This window comes from Notolepis coatsorum (genome assembly GCF_963971535.1).
Source record: "Notolepis coatsorum genome assembly, chromosome: 18".
NCBI classification, from domain to species: Eukaryota; Metazoa; Chordata; class Actinopteri; order Aulopiformes; family Paralepididae; genus Notolepis; species Notolepis coatsorum.
In genome coordinates, this window is record NC_140182.1 from 42,303,337 (window position 1) to 42,325,328 (window position 21,992).

At 45.2% G+C, this 21,992-nt stretch overlaps 1 protein-coding gene across 1 annotated transcript in view; it reads left to right on the forward strand.

Annotated features, from left to right (window-relative positions):
• pclob (piccolo presynaptic cytomatrix protein b) overlaps window positions 1-21,992 on the forward strand; it is a gene marked incomplete at both ends in the record, with an annotated part of 168,151 nt that overhangs the window by 70,026 nt on the left and 76,133 nt on the right. Inside the window, 3 exons of the mRNA XM_084335184.1 lie at window positions 1,211-1,319; window positions 1,843-1,921; window positions 6,816-7,040. Coding sequence (XP_084191310.1) covers window positions 1,211-1,319; window positions 1,843-1,921; window positions 6,816-7,040 — 413 coding nt within the window. The remainder of the gene's footprint in view (window positions 1-1,210; window positions 1,320-1,842; window positions 1,922-6,815; window positions 7,041-21,992) is intronic.

A 21,992-nucleotide genomic window follows, 5' to 3' on the forward strand; every position in this document is an offset into this window, starting at 1 on the left:
TATGGTTAACTGAGTTTTATAGTGAAAAGAGCAGCTTTATTGGTCAAGATTGAAGGCTCTATATTGCAGGAAACTGCACGTACAGGTTCATTAAATTCAAAAAAAATCTGTCGTGGAGGGGGTTGTGCCGGACCCCCTCCAAACCACCCATTGCCTGCCCAAAAAATAAAAAAAAAAATACAAAAAAAATACAAAAAAAAAAAAAATATAAAAAAAAAAAATGGGGGGGGGGGGGGCCCATCTGGGATAAGCCCCGGATCTCCTACAATCCTAAATCCGCCCCTGGTGTGGACAACTCACTACTATTGGACCTATCTCAAGCCCAGAGGGGAGCAACAGTTGTGATTGGAGGATCAAGGAGAGAGGGCGGGGCTTGAGAAAGGTCAATTTAACTAGACATTATGGGGTTATGCACTGTACAACACATTACAGAATGCAACATTTCCCCCATAAAATAAATACTGTACCTTGAGAGTGCAATGGTTTTTCTCTTTTGCCGATGTGCATGGCAGGCCTAAATCTACATGAAAACAACATGGTAGCATCTAGATCCCATTGCCCTTAACCCTTTCACTACCACACTACAGAAGGTTAACCCCTTCACTACCACACTACAGACGGTTAACCCCTTCACTACCACACTACAGACGGTTAACCTCATGTATCATCACAGTGAAAGGGTTAACCCTTTGGTAGTGTGGTAGTGAAAGGGTTAAAGGCATATTTCAGATTTATTTTTCGAACCCTAAAATGTATTATTTTGCTTCTTACTAATGATGTTATTGATCGGTAGAGTCCTTTCTCAGTACAATCCATGCTGTTCCACATTCTAGCTCATCTAGCTAGCCACAAAACAATGCAAAGTCAAGCTCCCCGTCTGTATACGCTGACTGGAGACAACCCAGATCTACTCTACGGTGCACACAGTCGATGTCAGGGGGCTTGAGTCAGCTTGCACAGACAGGAGCATGACCCTCATTGACTACAACATCATTGATGAGTAGCAAATAGGGCTAGGGTAACATTATTTTTATAAAAAGCTCTAGATTGAGGTGTAACATCTACTTTTAACAGTGTGAACTATGCAGCCATCCAAATACAGTTCTGTAATCTGATATATAGGAAGGGATGACATGTTTAAACACAAACTCTATACAATATAATATGTCTGTCTGTATGTCTCTCTCTCTCTCTCTCTCTCTCTCCACAGGAATGCAGGTCTTGGAGTGGAACGGGATCCCTCTGACAGGAAGGACCTATGAGGAGGTGCAGTGCATCATGGGACAGGCATGCGCAGAGGCCGATGTCTGTGTGAGACTGTGAGTCATAGTTATGTCATCATCCGTCCCTCGATCCCACCGGACCCCTCGCACGCAATTTACCCTATCTCAAGCCCAGCCCTCCTTTCTTGATCCTCCAATCACTACCACCACTTCGCTTGGACAAGGGAAGCAACAGTTGTGATTGGAGGAAGAGAGGGCGGGGCTTGAGGTAGGGTCGATTAAGTTGTTCTACATCCCTTAACTGCACCTTCTTTCTTTCCCCCATTACATTATACCACCCACCCCCTTTCTACCAAATGCATTACACATTCTATAAACTTGACTGATTCAGACACTGTGATCAATATTACTACAAGTCACATTTCTTATTGCATCTGTTCAGTTCTGGCTGTCTTGTTAATTTGTTTGTCGTAGCGAATCTACTGAATTGAATCATATAATAATTATTATAGTAATTTAGAAAAGTGGGTGATTCAGGAGGCTGGATCCAGGCTATTGTCTGATCATCATACTGTAACACATTGTAATGGGAGCTTTCTTGCTACGTGTGTCCAAACAGAGACCTGAATATGCTGTCAGATCCTGAGCATCCACAAGCCCTGGAGTACCACGTCCAGCTCAAGGCTGGTAGGTGCACGGTATTTGTGTGTGTGATGTGCAGGCTTCGGGAGTAACAGAATACAATAACGGGCCTTACATAATCAGGACAAAAAAGATTTTAAAAACATATATAATTGTTTTTATTATATTGTAGTATTTGTGGGAAACAAACGATGACTACATTGTTGTGTAAAACCTGCTTCTACTTCATGTAGTTGTGTAAAACCTAAAGCTTCTACTTCATGTAGTTGTGTAAAACCTAAAGATTCTACTTCATGTAGTTGTGTAAAACCTAAAGCTTCTACTTCACATAGTTGTGTAAAACCTAAAGCTTCTACTTCATATAGTTGTGTAAAACCTAAAGATTCTACTTCATGTAGTTGTGTAAAACCTAAAGCTTCTACTTCACATAGTTGTGTAAAACCTAAACTTCTACTTCACGTAGTTGTGCAAAACCTAAAGCTTCTACTTCACGTACAGTAGTTGTATAAAACCTCTTCTACTTCACGTAGTTGTGGAAAACCTAAAGCTTCTACTTCACGTTGCAGTGGAAAACAGAGCAATACAGGCGTCAAAACATACGTCAAACAGCAACATCAATGGCTTGTGAATTATGCTAAGTTAACGTGAAGTTAAAATGGCAAAAAGTAAAGGAATTATAAAAAGTACAAATCAGAGGAGGGTACAGGGCATTCAAACATGAGTTGCATTGGTCTGCTTTGTGAAAACACCCGATGTCCAATGACGTGGCCTTCCTGAAGGAGGCGCTGTCACGAGGTGGTGGTGTACGTAGGAGTCGGACCCAATAGCAGACAAGTGGAGACGGCAGCAAGTCCAAGGGTTTCAATGACACAAGACTAATAAACAGAACAAGGGAACAAAAACTAACAAAACAAAACCTCTCAGTGACAACTGGGCCCTGTTCCCCATACCTGGCTAACTGAGTTAGCCGGATAATGTTCAGCATAGCTTGACTTAAGCCAGACATTTCCGTTCCCCGACGTCGGATTTTCTAAGTCACTATGGCAACAGATCGAAAAGTTTGAACCTGCTCCAGAGCAGGTTTAGTTGAGTTAGCTGGATATAAGCTGGCCACTCCCTCGGAACAAAATGGCAGCTCCCTTCCTCAGAGATTGATTGATTGATTGGAAACTGTATTAACAGATTGCAGAATGGGGTACAATACAGTACGGCTCAATACACACAATTGTTAAGGGGATGCAGACCCAGAGAAAGACTTTCGTCTTGTTTACATCAGGGTCCCCCATTTTCAATTCATAATGACATTTATGACATACATGACATACAGATAATACAGATATATCATGACATTTATGACATACATGACATACAGATATACAGTACTGTTACATTTGTGACATACAAGATATGCAAATATACAGTACTGTTAAACAGAGATCCTAACAGAAAATATATATACGAGGGGGAGGAAACTGTACATTGGGGGGGGGGGTGGGTGGGTGGGAGGGGGTGTTTGGACATTTACGGGGGCCAGTTTCGAATTGCAGCCTCCCGTAGGTGCTATTTGATCCCATTATACCATTCTGAATAATGTTTTCGCGAGATGATTTCCAGAATGTATTGATTTCATAGAATGTGTGAAATAGGCCTATAATTAAAAACAATTAAAATACATTAAACTGGTCAAATAAATGCTGATAATAAATCATATTCAGCCTATGGATTTCCTACATACTGCATGACACCTGTTTGAGCTGCGGGATGAGGCGCGCTTGTTTCTGATGGAGAATGTGTCCCAGCTCGCTGCCCACCTCCGATGCCGACTAGATATCAATTGAGGGGGAATATGCGGCACAGCTATACCTACCTATTCGAAAAGAACATTATCTGCACTGACTTATATAAAAAATAAGTACAGATCACGTCTGAATGAATGTGGAGGATGATCTCAGAGTCGCTGTCTCCAAAATTAAACCCAGACTATGCGCATCCATCTCATTAGGTGAGTTGAACATTATAGCCTTCTAAATGAAACACGCTATATGTATTCATTTTATGGTTGTTTGATTATTGTGTTATTTTGTGTAGTTATTGTGCATGTTAAAAGCCTCCAATGCATATGTGTGCGTGTGAACGTTTGCATGTTTCAACCACCTCTATATAATAGTGGGGGTCGCGGCTCTCTGACACCGTTATTTCGGGGGTCGCGGCCTGAAAACTTTAGGAACGATGTATTATATTACATGATACCTAAGCGCATACAGTAGAGATATCCTCATAAGTATCTATTCATTCGTATCAATTAGATATACTCTTTATCTTTGGGCTTGTTTTTGTATACTTATTCTGAAAGAGTTGAAATAATTATTTTCGCTAGCAAGATCTCATTTCATTATTCAATCCATTAAGCCTATTGCCAGCAGTTACATTTAAATAAATATAATCTGATTGATTGGGGTAATAAGGGACTTAAAATGTGCCTATAGATTATGCATTTAACTTGTCGGCGAGGCTATTGAGCCGTACTGTATTGTACCCATTCTGCAATCTTGTTAATAAAGTTTTAAATCAATCAATCAATCAATCAATCAATGCCGTTAGAGAATCAGGATCTCTGCCATCGATACGTGCTGGCTTTTCAACTGAAGCGGCCGCGCGCACTTAGCCTGGGTCTCAAGTCTGAATCGAGTTAACAAGACTGAATCCACCTTCGAGGAACAGGAAAATCCCGGCTTCAAACATCGGGTTAACTGAATCTGGATAATGACATCTTGATCGACTTAGTTGAACCAGGTACGGGGAACGGGGCCCTGCTGTCTTTTCAACTGAAGTGGCCGCGCGCACTGATCCTGAGTATCAAGTCTGGTTCGAATGAACGAGACTGAATCAGCGTTCGAGGAACAGGGAAATCCCGGATTCAAACATCTGGTTAATTGAATCTGGATAATGGGACTTTTGATCAACTTAGTTGAACCAGGTACGGGGAATAGGGCCCTGGAAGAGGGGGAAAAGTAAACACTAACAAGTACTAACATGGGGGACACTTACTTGACAACATGGAACTTGGAACATGGAACGAGCAACATAGACAGAGTAGTAGAGAAATACACAGGAAAAAATTACAAACGAGAAACACCTGGGATGATTACAACTGGAGACACCTGGGAGGGGAAACAGACTGACCAAGAACTACAAGAAACAACACAAGGAACTACAACTATGGATGACAAGACAAACACCATACACTGGGACAAAACAAGCAGACTACAGACACTAAACTGAGAACCTAATAACTGACAGTAACTACAAAGACTAAGACTAAACAAATAACCTAATACAAGACAAGAATAGTAACACTAGACAAGACAAGAAGAGTAACACTAGACTAACAGGGTAACATGAAGAGCAAGAGAGAGAAGGGGAGAGAGAGAGCACGAGAGAGAAAAGGGAAAGAACACTAAGGGACAGAAATACAAGGAACAAACATACAGGGACAGGGAGAGGTAGAGCAGGGGAGAACAGTCCATGAACCGGTGGGACATTAGAGGCGAAATAACTGAAAACTAAAAAGTCAAAAAGAACCAAACTGCCCCTTCGGATCATCATGTCCAGGCAGCACAGAACCTGATTACAAAAGCATTGTGTTGCAGGAGTGTCACACATCCATGCCATGAAATAACCAGAAAATAATGTTTATTTATTTCTCGAGAAGCCGGCAACAATGCCTAACTTTACTTAATATTATCAAATGAAAAGGAATGTGCTCACCTCATCCTAAACTGGTACTTCCTTGTTTTATGAATGAAGCGGCACACAGACACACAAGCAGATGCACTGTGTGTTAGAACAATACGATAAGATAACAATAAGATAAGATAAGATAAGATAAACCTTTATTCACCCCTGTGGGGAAATTCAGGTGTCAGTGAAGAGAGAAGGGGAGGAGATGTGCAGGTAGGAATACAGATCCAAACAATCCAGAATAGTAAGAATAAAATAAAATAGAAATGAAAATAAAGATAAGGTACCAAAAGTGAATAAAGTGAATGAATGAATGAATGAATGAATGAATGAATGAATGAATGAATGAATGAATGAATGAATGAATGAATGAATGAATGAAAACTTTATTTAACAGATTGCAGAATGGGTACAATACAGTACGGCTCAATACATACAATTGTTAAGGGGATGCAGACCTGAGAAAGACGTTTGTCTTGTTTCCATCAGGGTCCCCCATTTTCAATTCATATAGACATTTATGACATACACAACATACATGACATTGATGGCATAGGGACATATAGGTATTTAGTACTGATACATTTGTGAGATAAACGGTATTCAAGTCGAGTCGAGTCGAGCCGGTACCATGTAATGGAAAAGCGCCAGGCTGCATTTATGGACTTTGATTATGTTGATCAGGATCTGCATCCTACTACATTATTCTAGTTCTATGGTTATGGACTTTGTGCTGATCAGGCTCTGTATCCTACTACATTATTCTATTTCTATGGTTATGGACTTTGTGCTGATCAGGCTCTGTATCCTACTACATTAGTCTATTTCTAAGGTTATGGACTGCATGTCTGCAGGCTGGGTGTGGTGGGCTGGTCATTCTTTCCCAGTCTGTTCCTGACTCCACGTCTAATTTAAAGAAGCATTTGCACTTCATTAAAATATAAGATGTTGTTGATATCTTTTCATATTTGGCATTGTAATCCAATAGTAACTAAAAGTAACCAGATCACATTACTTGTGACAATATTGTGATACTTACAGTAAGTTACTGCATACATTTGTCAAGAGCTTAATTTGTAATTGTAATGGAATACATTTATGAAGTAACCCTCCCAACCCTGGTAATGTGTATGTCTGTTTGTTTGTGTGTATGTACATGTGTCTATGTACATGTCTTTAAACTACATGTATTACTTCACAGGTGGTCAGCGTTCTCCAGGTGTGGACCCTAACCAGTTGGCCGCAGAGCTCCACAAGGTGTCCCAGCAGCAGGCTCCTGGTGTGTCCGGGACAGGGCCAGGAGGGGTCCTCTCTGCCCTGGAGCGTTCTACGGTCCTCCACTCAGCCACCGGATCAGCCGCCTCCAGCGGTGTGCCCAGTCCCGGCCAGCCAGCCTCCCCTGCCATCAGTAAGAAACAGCGGCACAGTGCTAAGGTACAGTGTCAGCTCTCACCTGGCTCAGTGCTAAGGTACAGTGTCAGCTCTCACCTGGCTCAGTGCTAAGGTACAGTGTCAGCTCTCACCTGGCTCAGTGCTAAGGTACAGTGTCAGCTCTCACCTGGCTCAGTGCTAAGCAGTGGAGGTTTCTCTATGACAACACGTGAAACACAAATTCACTCATAATTCATAATTATTATTAATTTACATACAGTATACCTATATAAAAAAAAAAAAAAAAAAACTATATATATATATTTTTTTTTAAATTATTATTATTATTATTTTTTTATTATAAATGTTTTCCTCTGTAAAAAAAAATGCCAGTGAATTTTTTTTCTTCAAAAATGGCCAAAATTGACAGCTCTGAGCAGGCCTGCACTGCAGTATTGCCTGCAGTAATTATTCGTGAAGAAAACTTCACAGGTGTGACCCATTGTTAAATAAATAATAAATAACAGCGAATCAAAATAGGCTATTAACTTCATCTAAGCACGGTCTGTGCAGTTAAACTCTTGCCATTGAATGGAGGGTTGATTGATTGACAGCCGTTGACATCCAATACACGGAAGTTGAATATGATTGGCAGCCTTGCAAATCCAATCAGAGATTTCTGCATTGCAAAGTCAAAATGGGTCCAGCTGCATGTCCGGAAGATAGGTTTAGCTCGGGCCAATCTCAAGTTTCTCAAGTTTCTTTATTAGTTGTCATACAGAAGTACAGAATACTTTTATACAAAATGTAACATAAAGAAGCATTTTGTATAAAAGTATTCTGTACTTCTGTATGACAACTAATAAAGAAACTTGAGAAACTTGAGATTGGCCCGAGCTAAACCTAGTAGTGAACCTAGGTAGTGAAAACAACACAAGCAGTGTAAACAAATAGGTCAATATAATTTACTATCTAACTAACTGAAATATACATTATTCATTATTCACAGTATCACAGTATCCACATAAGGTGCAGTATGCATAAGGTAGTGTTATTGTCCTACTTGGGTTCCTATTAGTTCTAGGTCGATGTCTGGCAGCAGTCGCTGCCCACTGTTGTGGAGCCTGATGGCCACTGGTATGAAGGACTGTCCGAGGCGGTTAGTTGAGTGTCGGGGGGTATGAGTCTGTGGCTTCCTTGTCACCTTCACCTAATATGTTTTGATCTGGTCAGGTGCGCTGTCACCTAAAATGTTTTGATCTGATCAGGTGCGCTGTCACCTAATATGTTTTGATCTGGTCAGGTGCGCTGTCACCTAATATGATTTCATCTGGTCAGGTGCGCTGTCACCTAATATGATTTCATCTGGTCAGGTGCGCTGTCACCTAATATGTTTTCATCTGGTCAGGTCCGCTGTCACCTAATGTTAATATGTTTTCATCTGTGTCCACTGACCACTGACACACAGTGGGGGATGTTTTAAAAATATTATTTAATATATAATATAATATAATAATTTGTGCTTCACCTAAAAATGTGGTCAGCAGCCTCCACTGGTGCTAAGGTACAGTGTCAGCTCTCACCTGGCTCAGTGCTAAGGTACAGTGTCAGCTCTCACCTGGCTCAGTGCTAAGGCACAGTGTCAGCTCTCACCTGGCTCAGTGCTAAGGTACAGTGTCAGCTCTCACCTGGCTCAGTGCTAAGGTACAGTGTCAGCTCTCACCTGGCTCAGTGCTAAGGTACAGTGTCAGCTCTCACCTGGCTCAGTGCTAAGGTACAGTGTCAGCTCTCACCTGGCAGCATGCCATCTACTGTTAGCTGCCTGTTTCATTTCTTTACCCAAAATATATACTGGACAGTTCTATTAATAATAATAATAATAATAATAATAATAATAATAATAATAATAATAATAATAATAATAATAATAATAATAATAATAATAATAATAATAATAATAATAATAATAATAATAATAATAATAATAATAATAATAATAATAATAATAATAATAATAATAATAATAATAATAATAATAATAATAATAATAATAATAATAATAATACACTTTAATTGTATAGCACCTTTCATACAAGAATTGCAGCTCAAAGTGCTTCACAGCAGCAAAAAAGACAGGCATACAAAATTGGCATGACATGAGCTAGGGATGTCCGATATTATCGGCCGACCGATATTATCGGCCGATATCGGCGGTAAAATGTGATATCGGAGAATATCGGTATCGGTTTAAAAAAAATAAAAAACAATAACAATATTTGTTATATATATATCCAGTGAAATTATTAGTTACCTGAAATTATTCAGTTTTTTGGACGGGGAAACCCTGCATATATCTGTATCGGTTGATATCGGTATCGGAAATTAAGAGTTGGACAATATCGGAATATCGGTATCTGTTGCGAAGGATCAGATTAAACCGAATATATATATTTATTTATTGATATATATTGAATGGTATTTGTATATCGTTTGATATCCCTTGTATATTCCTTGTACATATACACGGTGTAACTGAGGGGTACAATTCCCTGACTGTATTACTAGATATGATACTTACTACCACTACCTTTGTACTTAATATTCGGCCACCCAGTACAAGGCATAAATATATTATCATGAACACTCTCACGTAGATGAAACGGATCCAACACAAATGTACGAATTAGAAACAGGTCTTTATTTCCTACACAGCGATGGTGTGTAGAATAAGCACTTAATCACTTAATTACATTTATGAATTGAAATAGTATGCACTTTTATGGCAAGGAGTATTCGTCGGTATATCAATAGAGAACGTCCAATCTCTGAAGGCGCAGGTGGTAAATATACGACCTGGAATAGTTAAGGAATAACAGCAATGATACTTTAATGATTATACTAGATACACTAGAGGGGTTAATCCGGTCGCTTGTAAGCCGACAGGAGTAGGAGGGGGGGGGGGGGGGTAGAATCCAGCTGCCTCGTCCGGCCAAGGGTATCCCAGGTGAACCCACTGTAGTGCCGTTCAATGCGCCGGCGATACTTGGACCACAGATGAAAGCAGGTGGACTCTTTGTGGGCCGGCTCTCTCCGGTCCACGGGGGAGAGACGTGAAGAGACCTCGTCTTGCAGAGCGTCTCCTCACCTTGCGTCCTCTCCAGGGGGGGGGGTTCCAACACACGGCAGTGTCGGGGGTCTTTATCCATGGAATAATCAAAGTATCCAAAGCATAATCCGTGCCTGGGAAGGCGGGCTGTCGTCGGTAGAATAATCCGGTATACAGGTCCACTCGCTCGTCGGCTCTGGGGCTCCTCGGGTGCAGCTTCACATAGGGTCAACCACCCTGGGTAAGCAGCCAGTTCTCTGCCCGAAACGATGGGGTACTGACTACGGTAGTATTCTCACCGCACGAAGCACTATATATTAACAGACTATTATTAGCTTAATAGACTACGTCCAACTCGACGATATAGTGCCAAATATGACTATTCAAATATTAATATACACGATGTCTCAATACCGATGGTAGGCGAACTTGGCCTTACTCCCACACGTGGCGTCGCGGGGAGGCTTTACGTCTGTGACTCTATTGGAGGGTAAGAAACTGGACTGAAAAGAAAGTCCTACTTTAGTAGCGCAGTATATATACGCACTATGAACAAATAGTCCCATTAGTGGTGCGGTAGCCAAATTCCTACGCGGAACTAGGACTTGTTCGTACATGTCGAGCGGTACGTTTGAACTGGGTCTGAGGGGTATGGCAGCCTGGCACCAAGGTCTCGACCAATAGTAGAATGGAGACTATTATGGGATGTTCAGTAGGCTAGAATGGATATTCAATGCATATTGTACAAGGAATATACAAGGGATATCAGGGAATATTAGAGAATATACAAATACAATTAAATATATATATATATAAATAAATATATATATATTCGGTTTAATCTGGCCCTTCACAACAGCCACCCCCTGAATAGGTCCCAGACCTAATCAGTTAAACAGAGACAGATTAATCGCGTTGTCTATTTACACATAAGGGTTTGCTTTAGGGGTCAGTCAACTTCACAAAGTCATAGGGTTGTAGGGTCATGGTCATCATCGATTGTGTCTGGGAGTCGAGGCAGTTCTATGAGCCTTGCCACGGGACGGGTGTAAGTGCGACCCTGGACGAGCACTTCAGCTGCTCGGACCTTGCCGTCGGCACCGGTGATCACTTTGCTTACGCGGCCAGCCGGCCACATAGCTCTGGGCAGTGATTGATCAATAATCATGACGACTGTTCCTTCTGTCAAATTGTCTCTCTCCTTTACCCACTTCTGGCGGGTCTGTAGAGACGGTAGGTAGTGTTTAATGTCATCCGGTAGATTGGGGGCTCTGCGTAGGCGACCACCCACTCTGATGAGGGTATGAGCGTCGCTCTCGGGGGCCAGATGAATTAATCTGCTGTCGGATGGGACGGGCTTTCCTCCCTGTAGACAGGCCAATTCATCGGGGAACGAGTCTCTCTGGGCTCGCTGCAGTAGAAGCAATTCTGCTTCCTCGTAGTTAGCTGCTGACATATCAGCGGGGGACTTGCACTCCGGGTGGTACCGCAGGAATGTTCTTTGTTGTGCACTCTCTATGGACGTGCAATCGTTTATGTTAGGGTCGGTGGAGGCTACGGTGCTCAATCCACAGAACACAGACTTCTTAATTTCCACCTCCTCTGGACTTGCTTCCCTCGGGATAGGCATGGGCCACTGTCCTTCCGGGAGTCTTAGGAATGCGGGGCCGTCACTGTAGACATTGCGACGGGTGAGGTCATCCAGGGGCATCCCCCGGGTGATGACGTCAGCTGGGTTCTGTTTTGTATCAACGTAGCGCCACTCTGTTTCTCCGGTTAACTCTTCGGTTAAGTCTTGAATCTCGGTGACTCTGACTCCCACGAAGACTTTGTACTTGCATGAGTCCGATTTGATCCAGGCGAGTACCGTCGTGGAATCTGACCACAGGATTGTTCTAGACACCGGTATGGTGAGCTCACGTTGGATGAGCGTGGCTAGGTGCGCTCCGGCTAGGGCTGCGCAGAGCTCTAGACGTGGGATAGATTGTTGCTTGCGTGGGGCTATTCTCGAGCGGGCGAGGACAAATGCTGTGTAGATCTCTCCCCCCTGGTCTTGGGCCCGCAAGTAGGCTACTGATCCGTATGCGACCTCTGAGGCGTCACTGAAGACGTGTAAGTCCATTTTACATGTCTCTGGCCTCACCGTGGGTGGGAAGTAGCTTCGGCGCATATTAACGCCTGGGAGTGAGTGGAGCTCTATCTCCCACTCTCTCCAGGTGGATGCAAGGTGTGCGGGAATGGGGTCGTCCCAGCCCTGGTCCTTGTCCCACAATGCTCGTACAATCATTTTTGCCCTGGTGGTGTACGGTAGAATACATCCTAGCGGGTCATATTGTCGGGCGAGTGTTGTGTACACACTCCGTCTGGTGGTCGGCGCCGCCGCCGGCCTTCCCTGCTCCGTAGTCAGGGGCTTGTGTCTGTAGTGAAGCGAATCTGTTTTGAATCGCCACACCAATCCCAGGGTCATCTCCTGGGCTTCTCCCGGGATTGTAGCCATCCAGGTCTCGCTGCTGGCTGCCTTGTCCTCGGAGGAGAGGCTGCGCAGTACTTGCGGATCGCTGCTGGCCCACTGCCTGAGATCAAAGCCGCCTTTGATCAATGAGGCGCGGAGTTTAATCAGGAGAGCCTCGGCTTCTTCCTGGGTTGAAAGGCTTTGTAGACAGTTGTCTACGTAGAAGCTGTTCTTTACGCTGTGTCGGACCTCTTCGTCCGCTGCTGGGTCCTCTGCTACATGTTTCTGTAGTGCAAATGTCGCACAGCAGGGGCTGCACGTCGTTCCGAAGGGGAGGACTTCCCATTGGTAGATGGCTGGGTGCTCATCTCCTGGCTTCTCTCTCCATAGGAACCGTAACAGGGGCTTGTCCGCCTCTACTAATCTCACCTGCAGGAACATTCCTTTAATGTCCCCGCTGATGGCCACCTTTTCCTGGCGGAAGCGGAGTAGAACGCCGAGTAGGGAGGGGCCGAGTGTGGGACCGGGCAGTAACTCTTTATTCAGATTTTGGGATCCGATCTGGTAGCTGCAGTTAAATACTATGCGGTCTTTACCGTTGTGATGGACCTTGTGGTGGGGCACGTACCACGATTCAGTGGTCTGGTCAGCCTCTTTAATGTCCATCTTTGTGACGTGTCCCGCTGTGATGAGCTTCTCAATCTCAGCGCGGTATACACTCTCTTGGGCGGGGTTCTTGGCTAAGCGCCGCTCCGTGTTCAGCAGGTACCGTTCTGTGGCGTCTGTCTTGGCGTGGAAAGTAGGCATTCCTTCTCGCCGCAGGAGTGGCGTGGCGTATCTCAACACGCCGTTGACCGGGACTCTCTTGGTCCCTGTCTCGAGGAGGTGAATTGCGTAAATGTCATCTTTAGAGCGAATGTCTTTCTTTCCGTTCTTAAAGGGCATTTGTTCTAGGGTCCATAGCCGCTCTACGTGTTGCAGGAGTGCGGTTTCTCCCTCTGTGACTCGGGAGTGGAGACATCTAGTGGCTGTACTTCGGTTGAGAGATTTGGCGAGCGGGCCTTGGAGAGTCCATCCCAAACGGGTCTCGACTGCTGCAGGGCAGCCTCGGGGTCCGGTATGAACCCGGTCTATCGGGACAATGAGGTCTGCATGGTCGGAGCCTATCAACAGGGTCGGCATAGCATTGTCTATGAGCGGGATCGGTAACTTGCGCAGATGTGCATATTTCTCCATCAGCTTGGCGACGGGGTATGTGTACCGCGACAGTCCTATTTCTTGGCTGGTGAAAGCGTCTGCAATCTGGTACCGTCGCTCAGGCTGGCCGCTTGCTGCGATAGAGAATGAGACATTCTCGCCCTTTATCGTCTTCAAATCTCGTCTTATTGTCCGAATTGTCATTTGGGTTTCGCTTCCCCGCAGCCCTAGCTGGGCCGCAGCGGAGGCGAGCAGCAGGGTCTTCTCTGACCCGTCATCGAGGACGGCGTAAGTGTCCAGGACTTTATTCTGGTAGCTTAGTGTCACACGCACTACTTTTAGGAGTACTCGGGCTCCACTGCTGCTGGCGGGATCGATGTACATGACGCTCGCTTTGCGGCTGGATGGTGCAGGTGAAGGGCGCCGTCTGTTACTGTCGTGAAGTATGTCCAGATGGGCTCCATCGCACTTGGTGCACCTTTTCTTTAAGCGGCATTCGGCTGCCATGTGTGAGCGCGCACAGCGAAAACAGCGCTTGTTGGACTTTATCCATTGAACTGCTTCCTCCGCGTTCAGCTTGGGGAAGGAGTCACATTGCGCTAGCCAGTGTTCTTTCTCACAGTAGGGGCACACTATCTTCCACTTCTCCGTTCTGGAGGGGGTACTGTGGCTCCTGCTGCTCGGTACTGACTCCGATTGGTGCATCACAGTCACCGATCTTCTTCCATCATTTAGTCGTCTGGTTCCTTCTCTGGAGCCAGGGGTGCTCCGTCCGAATGTATCTAGCCGTAGGCTGCTGACTTCTCTCGCCAGGAAGTCTGCTAGATCAAGGAGGTTCGGTTCGGGGCCATTCGGGTCTCTGTGGTCCCTCTGCCGCCTAAAGCGCTCCTGACGAGCGGGCGGCAGCTTCTCCAGGATCCTTTACACATTTGAGTTGGCGTAAAGTTCATGCCTCCCCTTCTCTCTTTGCGCTCCCAACATCCCTACCAGGGACTGCACTCTGATGGACAGGTCGTCCAGTGCTCGATTGTCTATTGCTGGGGGTAAGCGGTCGATGTGTCGGATCTCCTGGATCACGTAATCCCATATGCGCCCATACCTCTGGTCCAATGCTACCAGCGCTGCTGTGTATGGGGTGGTGGAAGTCGCGTAGGCGAGCGCTATATTATGTGCGCGGGGTACCTTTAAGTGCTTCAGTAGGATGGCGTATTTGTGGCGTTCATCCAATACATCCACCAACATGGTCTCCAGACACATGCGGAGTTCTGTATACTGGGCCCGGTTCTCTTGGGTGAAGTCGGGTACCATAGGCGTGCCAATGTATGACGCTGACTGTGGATACATCGGCGAGCGTTGGGGGAGAGGCCTCCTAGGCGAGTCTCCTCCCGCTCCTTGGTATGGGCTGGTACCGGCAGTGTACCATGGCCCGCTTGTCCAGGTGCTGTTCCTCGGTGCGGGTCGTGCGTCGTGCTCACCCGTGTATAGAGTCGGGGGTCTGTAGCGCAGCTCCGCGGGAGTATAGCCTGGGCTGTACCGGACCTCCTGGTCCGGTAGAGTACTGTGCTGTCTTCGGGCGTGGTTCTCCTCCTCTTCCTCTTCGTCTTCAGTTAGGTCATCCAGTGCTTGTAGTCTCTGGTTTAGCCTCTCCACAGGATATGCTGCTCCTTCCCGGTTGCTAGGTCTCGCTTGGACCGGTGGGGGGAGGTGGTCTGTGGGGGGTATAGACCTCGTCTGTTGGTCAAGTTCAGGGTTGTTTACTCGGCTAGGGGATGCCGCCCTGGAGGTGTGTCTAGACGAGTTCCTGGAGCCTCTGGCGGAGGGAGAGGGTGTTGTCCGTCTGATCAGCTGTTCTATTAGTTGCGCTTGCTGTCTGTCGCGCTCTGCGTCCCGTAGAGCACCAGCAGCTGCTCGCTGGCTGTCTGCTCGGTCTCGGGCCACATTCTCTTCCATCTGAATGCGTCTTATTTCCAGGCGTATGTGCTCTTCTTCGCTCCGTTGCTGTAGCTGCAATCGATCGCGTTCACCCTGGAGTCTATCGCGTTCAGTAGAGGCTTTCAGGCTGACGAGGAATGCCTGCTGTAGGGTCCTCTCTGCCTCGCTGGGAGAAGGCGGTTGTATAGGGGAGCCTTCCCTCGGGGTACTCCTTGCGGAGCCTTGGAGCTCTATCTCCACGGTGCTCTCCCCGTCTTCTTCCGTGCCGAGTTCTCTCTCGGTAGCGTTGTATTCCTCCCGGGACTCATCGGGGACTACTTCTTCAGTACTGGCGGGGTGTGAAGTCATGTCTGGTTCCCACTGGTCCCCACCGTGAACTTGGTCAGTTACATTAGAGCCCGTAGGGGCCTCTATGGTCGGGGTAGTCTGGGCGTTGGGGTTAGACATACTTTTACTTTCTAGTTTTACCGCGTTTACTGTTAGTAGAAGACTAGGTTGTTGACTGACAGCGTAAGCCTCTAAGTACTGAGGGAGCCGTCGTTCGCGCTGCGGGCGTTGGTTAGGAGGATCGTTTCGTGGAGTGTTCATCATAGGCCATTTCAATATTAATAACACTATATTAATATTACACTAATTACCCTCCGGCTCGAAGGACCAATTCTAACTGAGGGGTACAATTCCCTGACTGTATTACTAGATATGATACTTACTACCACTACCTTTGTACTTAATATTCGGCCACCCAGTACACGGCATAAATATATTATCATGAACACTCTCACGTAGATGAAACGGATCCAACACAAATGTACGAATTAGAAACAGGTCTTTATTTCCTACACAGCGATGGTGTGTAGAATAAGCACTTAATCACTTAATTACATTTATGAATTGAAATAGTATGCACTTTTATGGCAAGGAGTATTCGTCGGTATATCAATAGAGAACGTCCAATCTCTGAAGGCGCAGGTGGTAAATATACGACCTGGAATAGTTAAGGAATAACAGCAATGATACTTTAATGATTATACTAGATACACTAGAGGGGTTAATCCGGTCGCTTGTAAGCCGACAGGAGTAGGAGGGGGGGGGGGGTAGAATCCAGCTGCCTCGTCCGGCCAAGGGTATCCCAGGTGAACCCACTGTAGTGCCGTTCAATGCGCCGGCGATCCTTGGACCACAGATGAAAGCAGGTGGACTCTTTGTGGGCCGGCTCTCTCCGGTCCACGGGGGAGAGACGTGAAGAGACCTCGTCTTGCAGAGCGTCTCCTCACCTTGCGTCCTCTCCAGGGGGGGGGGGTTCCAACACACGGCAGTGTCGGGGGTCTTTATCCATGGAATAATCAAAGTATCCAAAGCATAATCCGTGCCTGGGAAGGCGGGCTGTCGTCGGTAGAATAATCCGGTATACAGGTCCACTCGCTCGTCGGCTCTGGGGCTCCTCGGGTGCAGCTTCACATAGGGTCAACCACCCTGGGTAAGCAGCCAGTTCTCTGCCCGAAACGATGGGGTACTGACTACGGTAGTATTCTCACCGCACGAAGCACTATATATTAACAGACTATTATTAGCTTAATAGACTACGTCCAACTCGACGATATAGTGCCAAATATGACTATTCAAATATTAATATACACGATGTCTCAATACTGATGGTAGGCGAACTTGGCCTTACTCCCACACGTGGCGTCGCGGGGAGGCTTTACGTCTGTGACTCTATTGGAGGGTAAGAAACTGGACTGAAAAGAAAGTCCTACTTTAGTAGCGCAGTATATATACGCACTATGAACAAATAGTCCCATTAGTGGTGCGGTAGCCAAATTCCTACGCGGAACTAGGACTTGTTCGTACATGTCGAGCGGTACGTTTGAACTGGGTCTGAGGGGTATGGCAGCCTGGCACCAAGGTCTCGACCAATAGTAGAATGGAGACTATTATGGGATGTTCAGTAGGCTAGAATGGATATTCAATGCATATTGTACAAGGAATATACAAGGGATATCAGGGAATATTAGAGAATATACAAATACAATTAAATATATATATATAAATAAATATATATATTCGGTTTAATCTGGCCCTTCACAACACACGGAATATCCCTTTAGCCTACTATAGCCCATAATAGTTCATTCTCTTATTGGACAAAAGGACCAGGCGCCAGGGGACCAGCCCCTGGCGTCAAGTTCAAAGGTACCGACGAGACATGTCCGTACTAGCCCCGGCTCCGCTCAGGGATACGGCTACCGAAATGAGAGTGGCACTATTTGTTCACCGTGCATATAAATATGGCGCAAGTAAATGTAGAAGACCCTTAGTCCTTTACCCTTCTACCCAACTAAGTAACAGAACGTGAAGCCTCACCCACGATACAGCGTGCGGTGTAGTATGGCCTGTTTGGCCTTAGAATAGCATCGAGACCTCGTGCGAATTAATAGCTGAATTGTCAGAGTTTGGCACTGTACCGTCGAGTGCGACGTATTTCTATTAAGTAATAATAGTCTATCGTGTATGGTGCATCGTGCGGTTAGAGTTCTAAAGTGACCAGCATCTCCAACGCTTCCTCGTGTTATCTAGAGTCTTAACCAGGCTGGGCCGACCACATGGCGCCTTCATCCGAGGAGATCTAGACGAGGACCGAGGGACATGTACACTGGATTACCTACCCGACGACTGCTGAGCCCTATGCGGCTGGAATATATTTGCTTTGGTACTGTGATTTGTGGAGCGGATAATCGCCGACGCCTGTGAGTGTTGGATTTACCCCCGAGAGGAGTCAAGTTGAGTCGGCGCTCAGAGAGACTGAGGTCGCCTAGCTTCTTCTTCACTGTGGAGCTACAGCCTACAAGAGAACCAAGGTGTATTCATCTGCGGATCAAGAGTCTACTGCACTGTCTTCTGTACTTGAAGTCTCCCTAGATATCGTTGACCAGACGGTCTACTACCGACGGCTCTCCTACCCCCCCTACCGGCTTACAACCGGGAGGACCCCTTCCAGAAGATCCCGCTATATCATTAAGAGTACCATAGATCTAATTCCCTAAGAGCCAGGTTGTATACTTGCTTCCTGCGTAACCAGAGATTGGACATTCAGTGTTGATTTGCCTACGAGTACTCATTTGCCTTACAAGTGCATTCAAATCATAAATGTAATAGTAACTATCATATCGCTGCTGTCGGGACAAAACCTCATAACTCCATTTTTTGAATTTTTTTTTTATTATATAAACCAACTCCGTAGATCATCCTCCATATGTGTGTGTGGGTTTTACAAAGTTTAAACAATGGGAAAGCATTAAACCGATCATCTGTCTAAACCTCCTAACTCTATTCACCCTCAAATCTGTGTTCGTTTTTTTCATCTGCTGAAAAGTTGGGTTTTTGGAGTTATGAGGTTTTGTCCCGACAGCAGCGATATGTACCTTTTGCTATATTAAATATTTGATTATTACCTTTGTGTGGAACCGATTTCATTGTGGGAAAGTGTTCATCATATTTAGATATCGTGTACTGTATGGCCAGTAGTTAAAGTACATAAAGCGGTAGTGGTTTAATGATACCATACTTATCAATACAGTCAGGGAATTGTACCCCTCAGTTACAGTATCGGTAAAAAAGCCAATATCGAGCATCCCTAACATGAGCACAACATTTACAAAAAAGTACAGACAAAACAGACAAAGTCAAGGCAAGGCACAGAACATCAAGTCACACATTAGGATCTAACATCCCAATAGGCCTCTTTGTTTACGGCTTGTTATCACTGATACACATCTGTAGCTCAAACCACCCACATTCCCATTAAAGACAGTAGTCACAAATCAAAACATGAAGCATACAGTACAGTATGCACATTCAATTTGCTTCAGTGATTGATGATCGCAGGGCCTTTAACCCATAATATTTTTAGTGGTTTTATGATCACTATTCTGTGAAGAAATGTGGATACTATGCAATAACAAGTTTCATTATTTGGTTCTTCATTGCATTAAATGTACAAATGAGTACAGTTCTGATTACTGAGCATTCTCTTTATTTGCAATGATATTTTTTGCTATGAATCATAAATATCTCATCTGGATCGGCTCTTATATGGTGCCGTCCTGAAAGTGTCATGGTCTCACAGAAAACAAGTCGTAAAACACTGTAGGGAGGTCAAGGTCAAATGGAGTGGCCGTGTAGCTTCATCTTACAAACATGACAGGGTAATTATAGCAGACCATTATGCGGTGTGTGTGTGTGTGTGTGTGTGTGTGTGTGTGTGTGTGTGTGTGTGTGTGTGTGTGTGTGTGTGTGTGTGTGTGTGTGTGTGTGTGTGTGTGTGTGTGTGTGTGTGTGTGTGTGTGTGTGTGTGTGTGTGTCTGTGTGTGTGTGTGTGTGTGTGTGTGTGTGTGTGTGTGTGTGTGTGTGTGTGTGTGTGTGTGTGTGTGCATAGCTCTACGCACAGTTCTACCAGCATTCCCTAGGATTCTAGGCCCACTTGGAAAGTATGAAGCATGCGTCATTAGCCTGGGTGTAAATAGCGGATTTTTGTAATGCATATCATGTACAGCAACATACAGTATGGTAAATGAAGTGGAAAGCAAACTAATGTAGCATTATGTGAACTATCAGTAAGGAAATGGCCATATATTATAATTTAAAAAGTTCTACTGGAACGTACATTATTTATCAAAGCCTTTTCATATGGATTTCGTCTCATGTTCTATCTCTTTCATCATCTCCTACTACAGTATCTCCCAAATGATTGATTAACCGTCTCAGACTTCAGCAGAGGACCTTTATGGTCTATTACACGACTCATGGCCATCATCTCCTGGGGCTCGTAGATCCAGTGTGAAGCCTTTACTCAGCATCTCTGGTACAAGGACGACCCATCCATCTCCTCACTGCACCCCACAATGGAGTCGCAGCGATACTTAAAACCTCATTGTCAACGACAGACACAGGTCATGGAATTCTAAAGTCTTAAGACAGAGATTGTTTCCGAGTCAGCATTGCCTGCGGCTTGGACCAGTCGTCATACTATCTCAATTGGCAGAGGTAGCGGGTGGAAAGTCGATGGGTGGGGATTGGACGTTGTGGACAGCGACTCCTACAGGTCGGTTGGGTAACACCTGTACAGCAGAGACAAGAAGTATCGGGGGCAGTGTGAGCCTCCCACGCGTTACTTCTCGCCACTGAGAGTCCGCGCTGTCTGGTGAAAAGATGCGACAGGCTACCTCCTCGTGTACTGGAGGGGACGCTTGTATCCTTCCGGCAAGCAACAAGCCCTTCCGCGTTGCTCTGATTGGCCAGTGATCTACGCTCGTTTTCCCCCCTACGCCCGCGCGAGCGTGCATGCGCATGAGGCTACGCGAGCCGCGATGGTTAATAATAATAACCACGCAGGTTAATAATAATAAATGGGTATCGCAGAACATGCCATATTAGCAATGCTCGCACACACGCAGGTTAATAATAATAACCTATTAATATTACCTATGTGTTGATGGAATCACGTCAATATAGAGAGTAGTGACGAATGCATAATGCCGCGGCGGCAAAACCTATTAATATTACCTATGGAATCACGTCAATATAGAGAGTAGTGATGAATGCATAATGCCGCGGCGGCAAAACCTATTAATATTACCTATGTGTTGATGGAATCACGTCAATATAGAGAGTAGTGACGAATGCATAATTTACACTTGTGCCAATTGCGTGCGTTTGTCTAAGTATTATTATTCTAAGTATTATTATTATTATTATCTACCGCCGTGGCGGCAAAACCTATTAATATTACCTATGTGTTGATGGAATCACGTCAATATAGAGAGTAGTGACAAATGCATAATTTACACTTGTGCTAATTGCATGCGTTTGTCTAAGTATTATTATTCTAAGTATTATTATTATTATTATTATCTACCGCCGCAGCGGCAAAACCTATTAAAACCTGCTTGTGTGTGAGCGTGTGGAGGCAAAAACAAAATGCGCATGCGCGCGTTACCGGCGTAGGGGGGAAACGAGCGTAGAAGATCGCTGGCCAATCAGAGCAATGCGGAAGGGCTTGTTGCTTGCCGGAAGGATACAAGCGGAGGGGACACGTGATGCAAGGCTTCTATCCTCACTACAGCCGACCAGTGGGAGGCATAGTCTAGCAACGTTCAAGACAGGGGAGGGGAGAATTGGAGGAGAGAATTGACAATACGAAATTGGGATGGGAGAAAAATAGAAAAATAAGGAGAAAGTGAATAAAAAAAGAAGACAGATATTGTTTATTTATGAGTCGGCATCCAGAATGGGTGTTTGAACGGGCCTATCTCTGGTGCCCCCCCTTGCA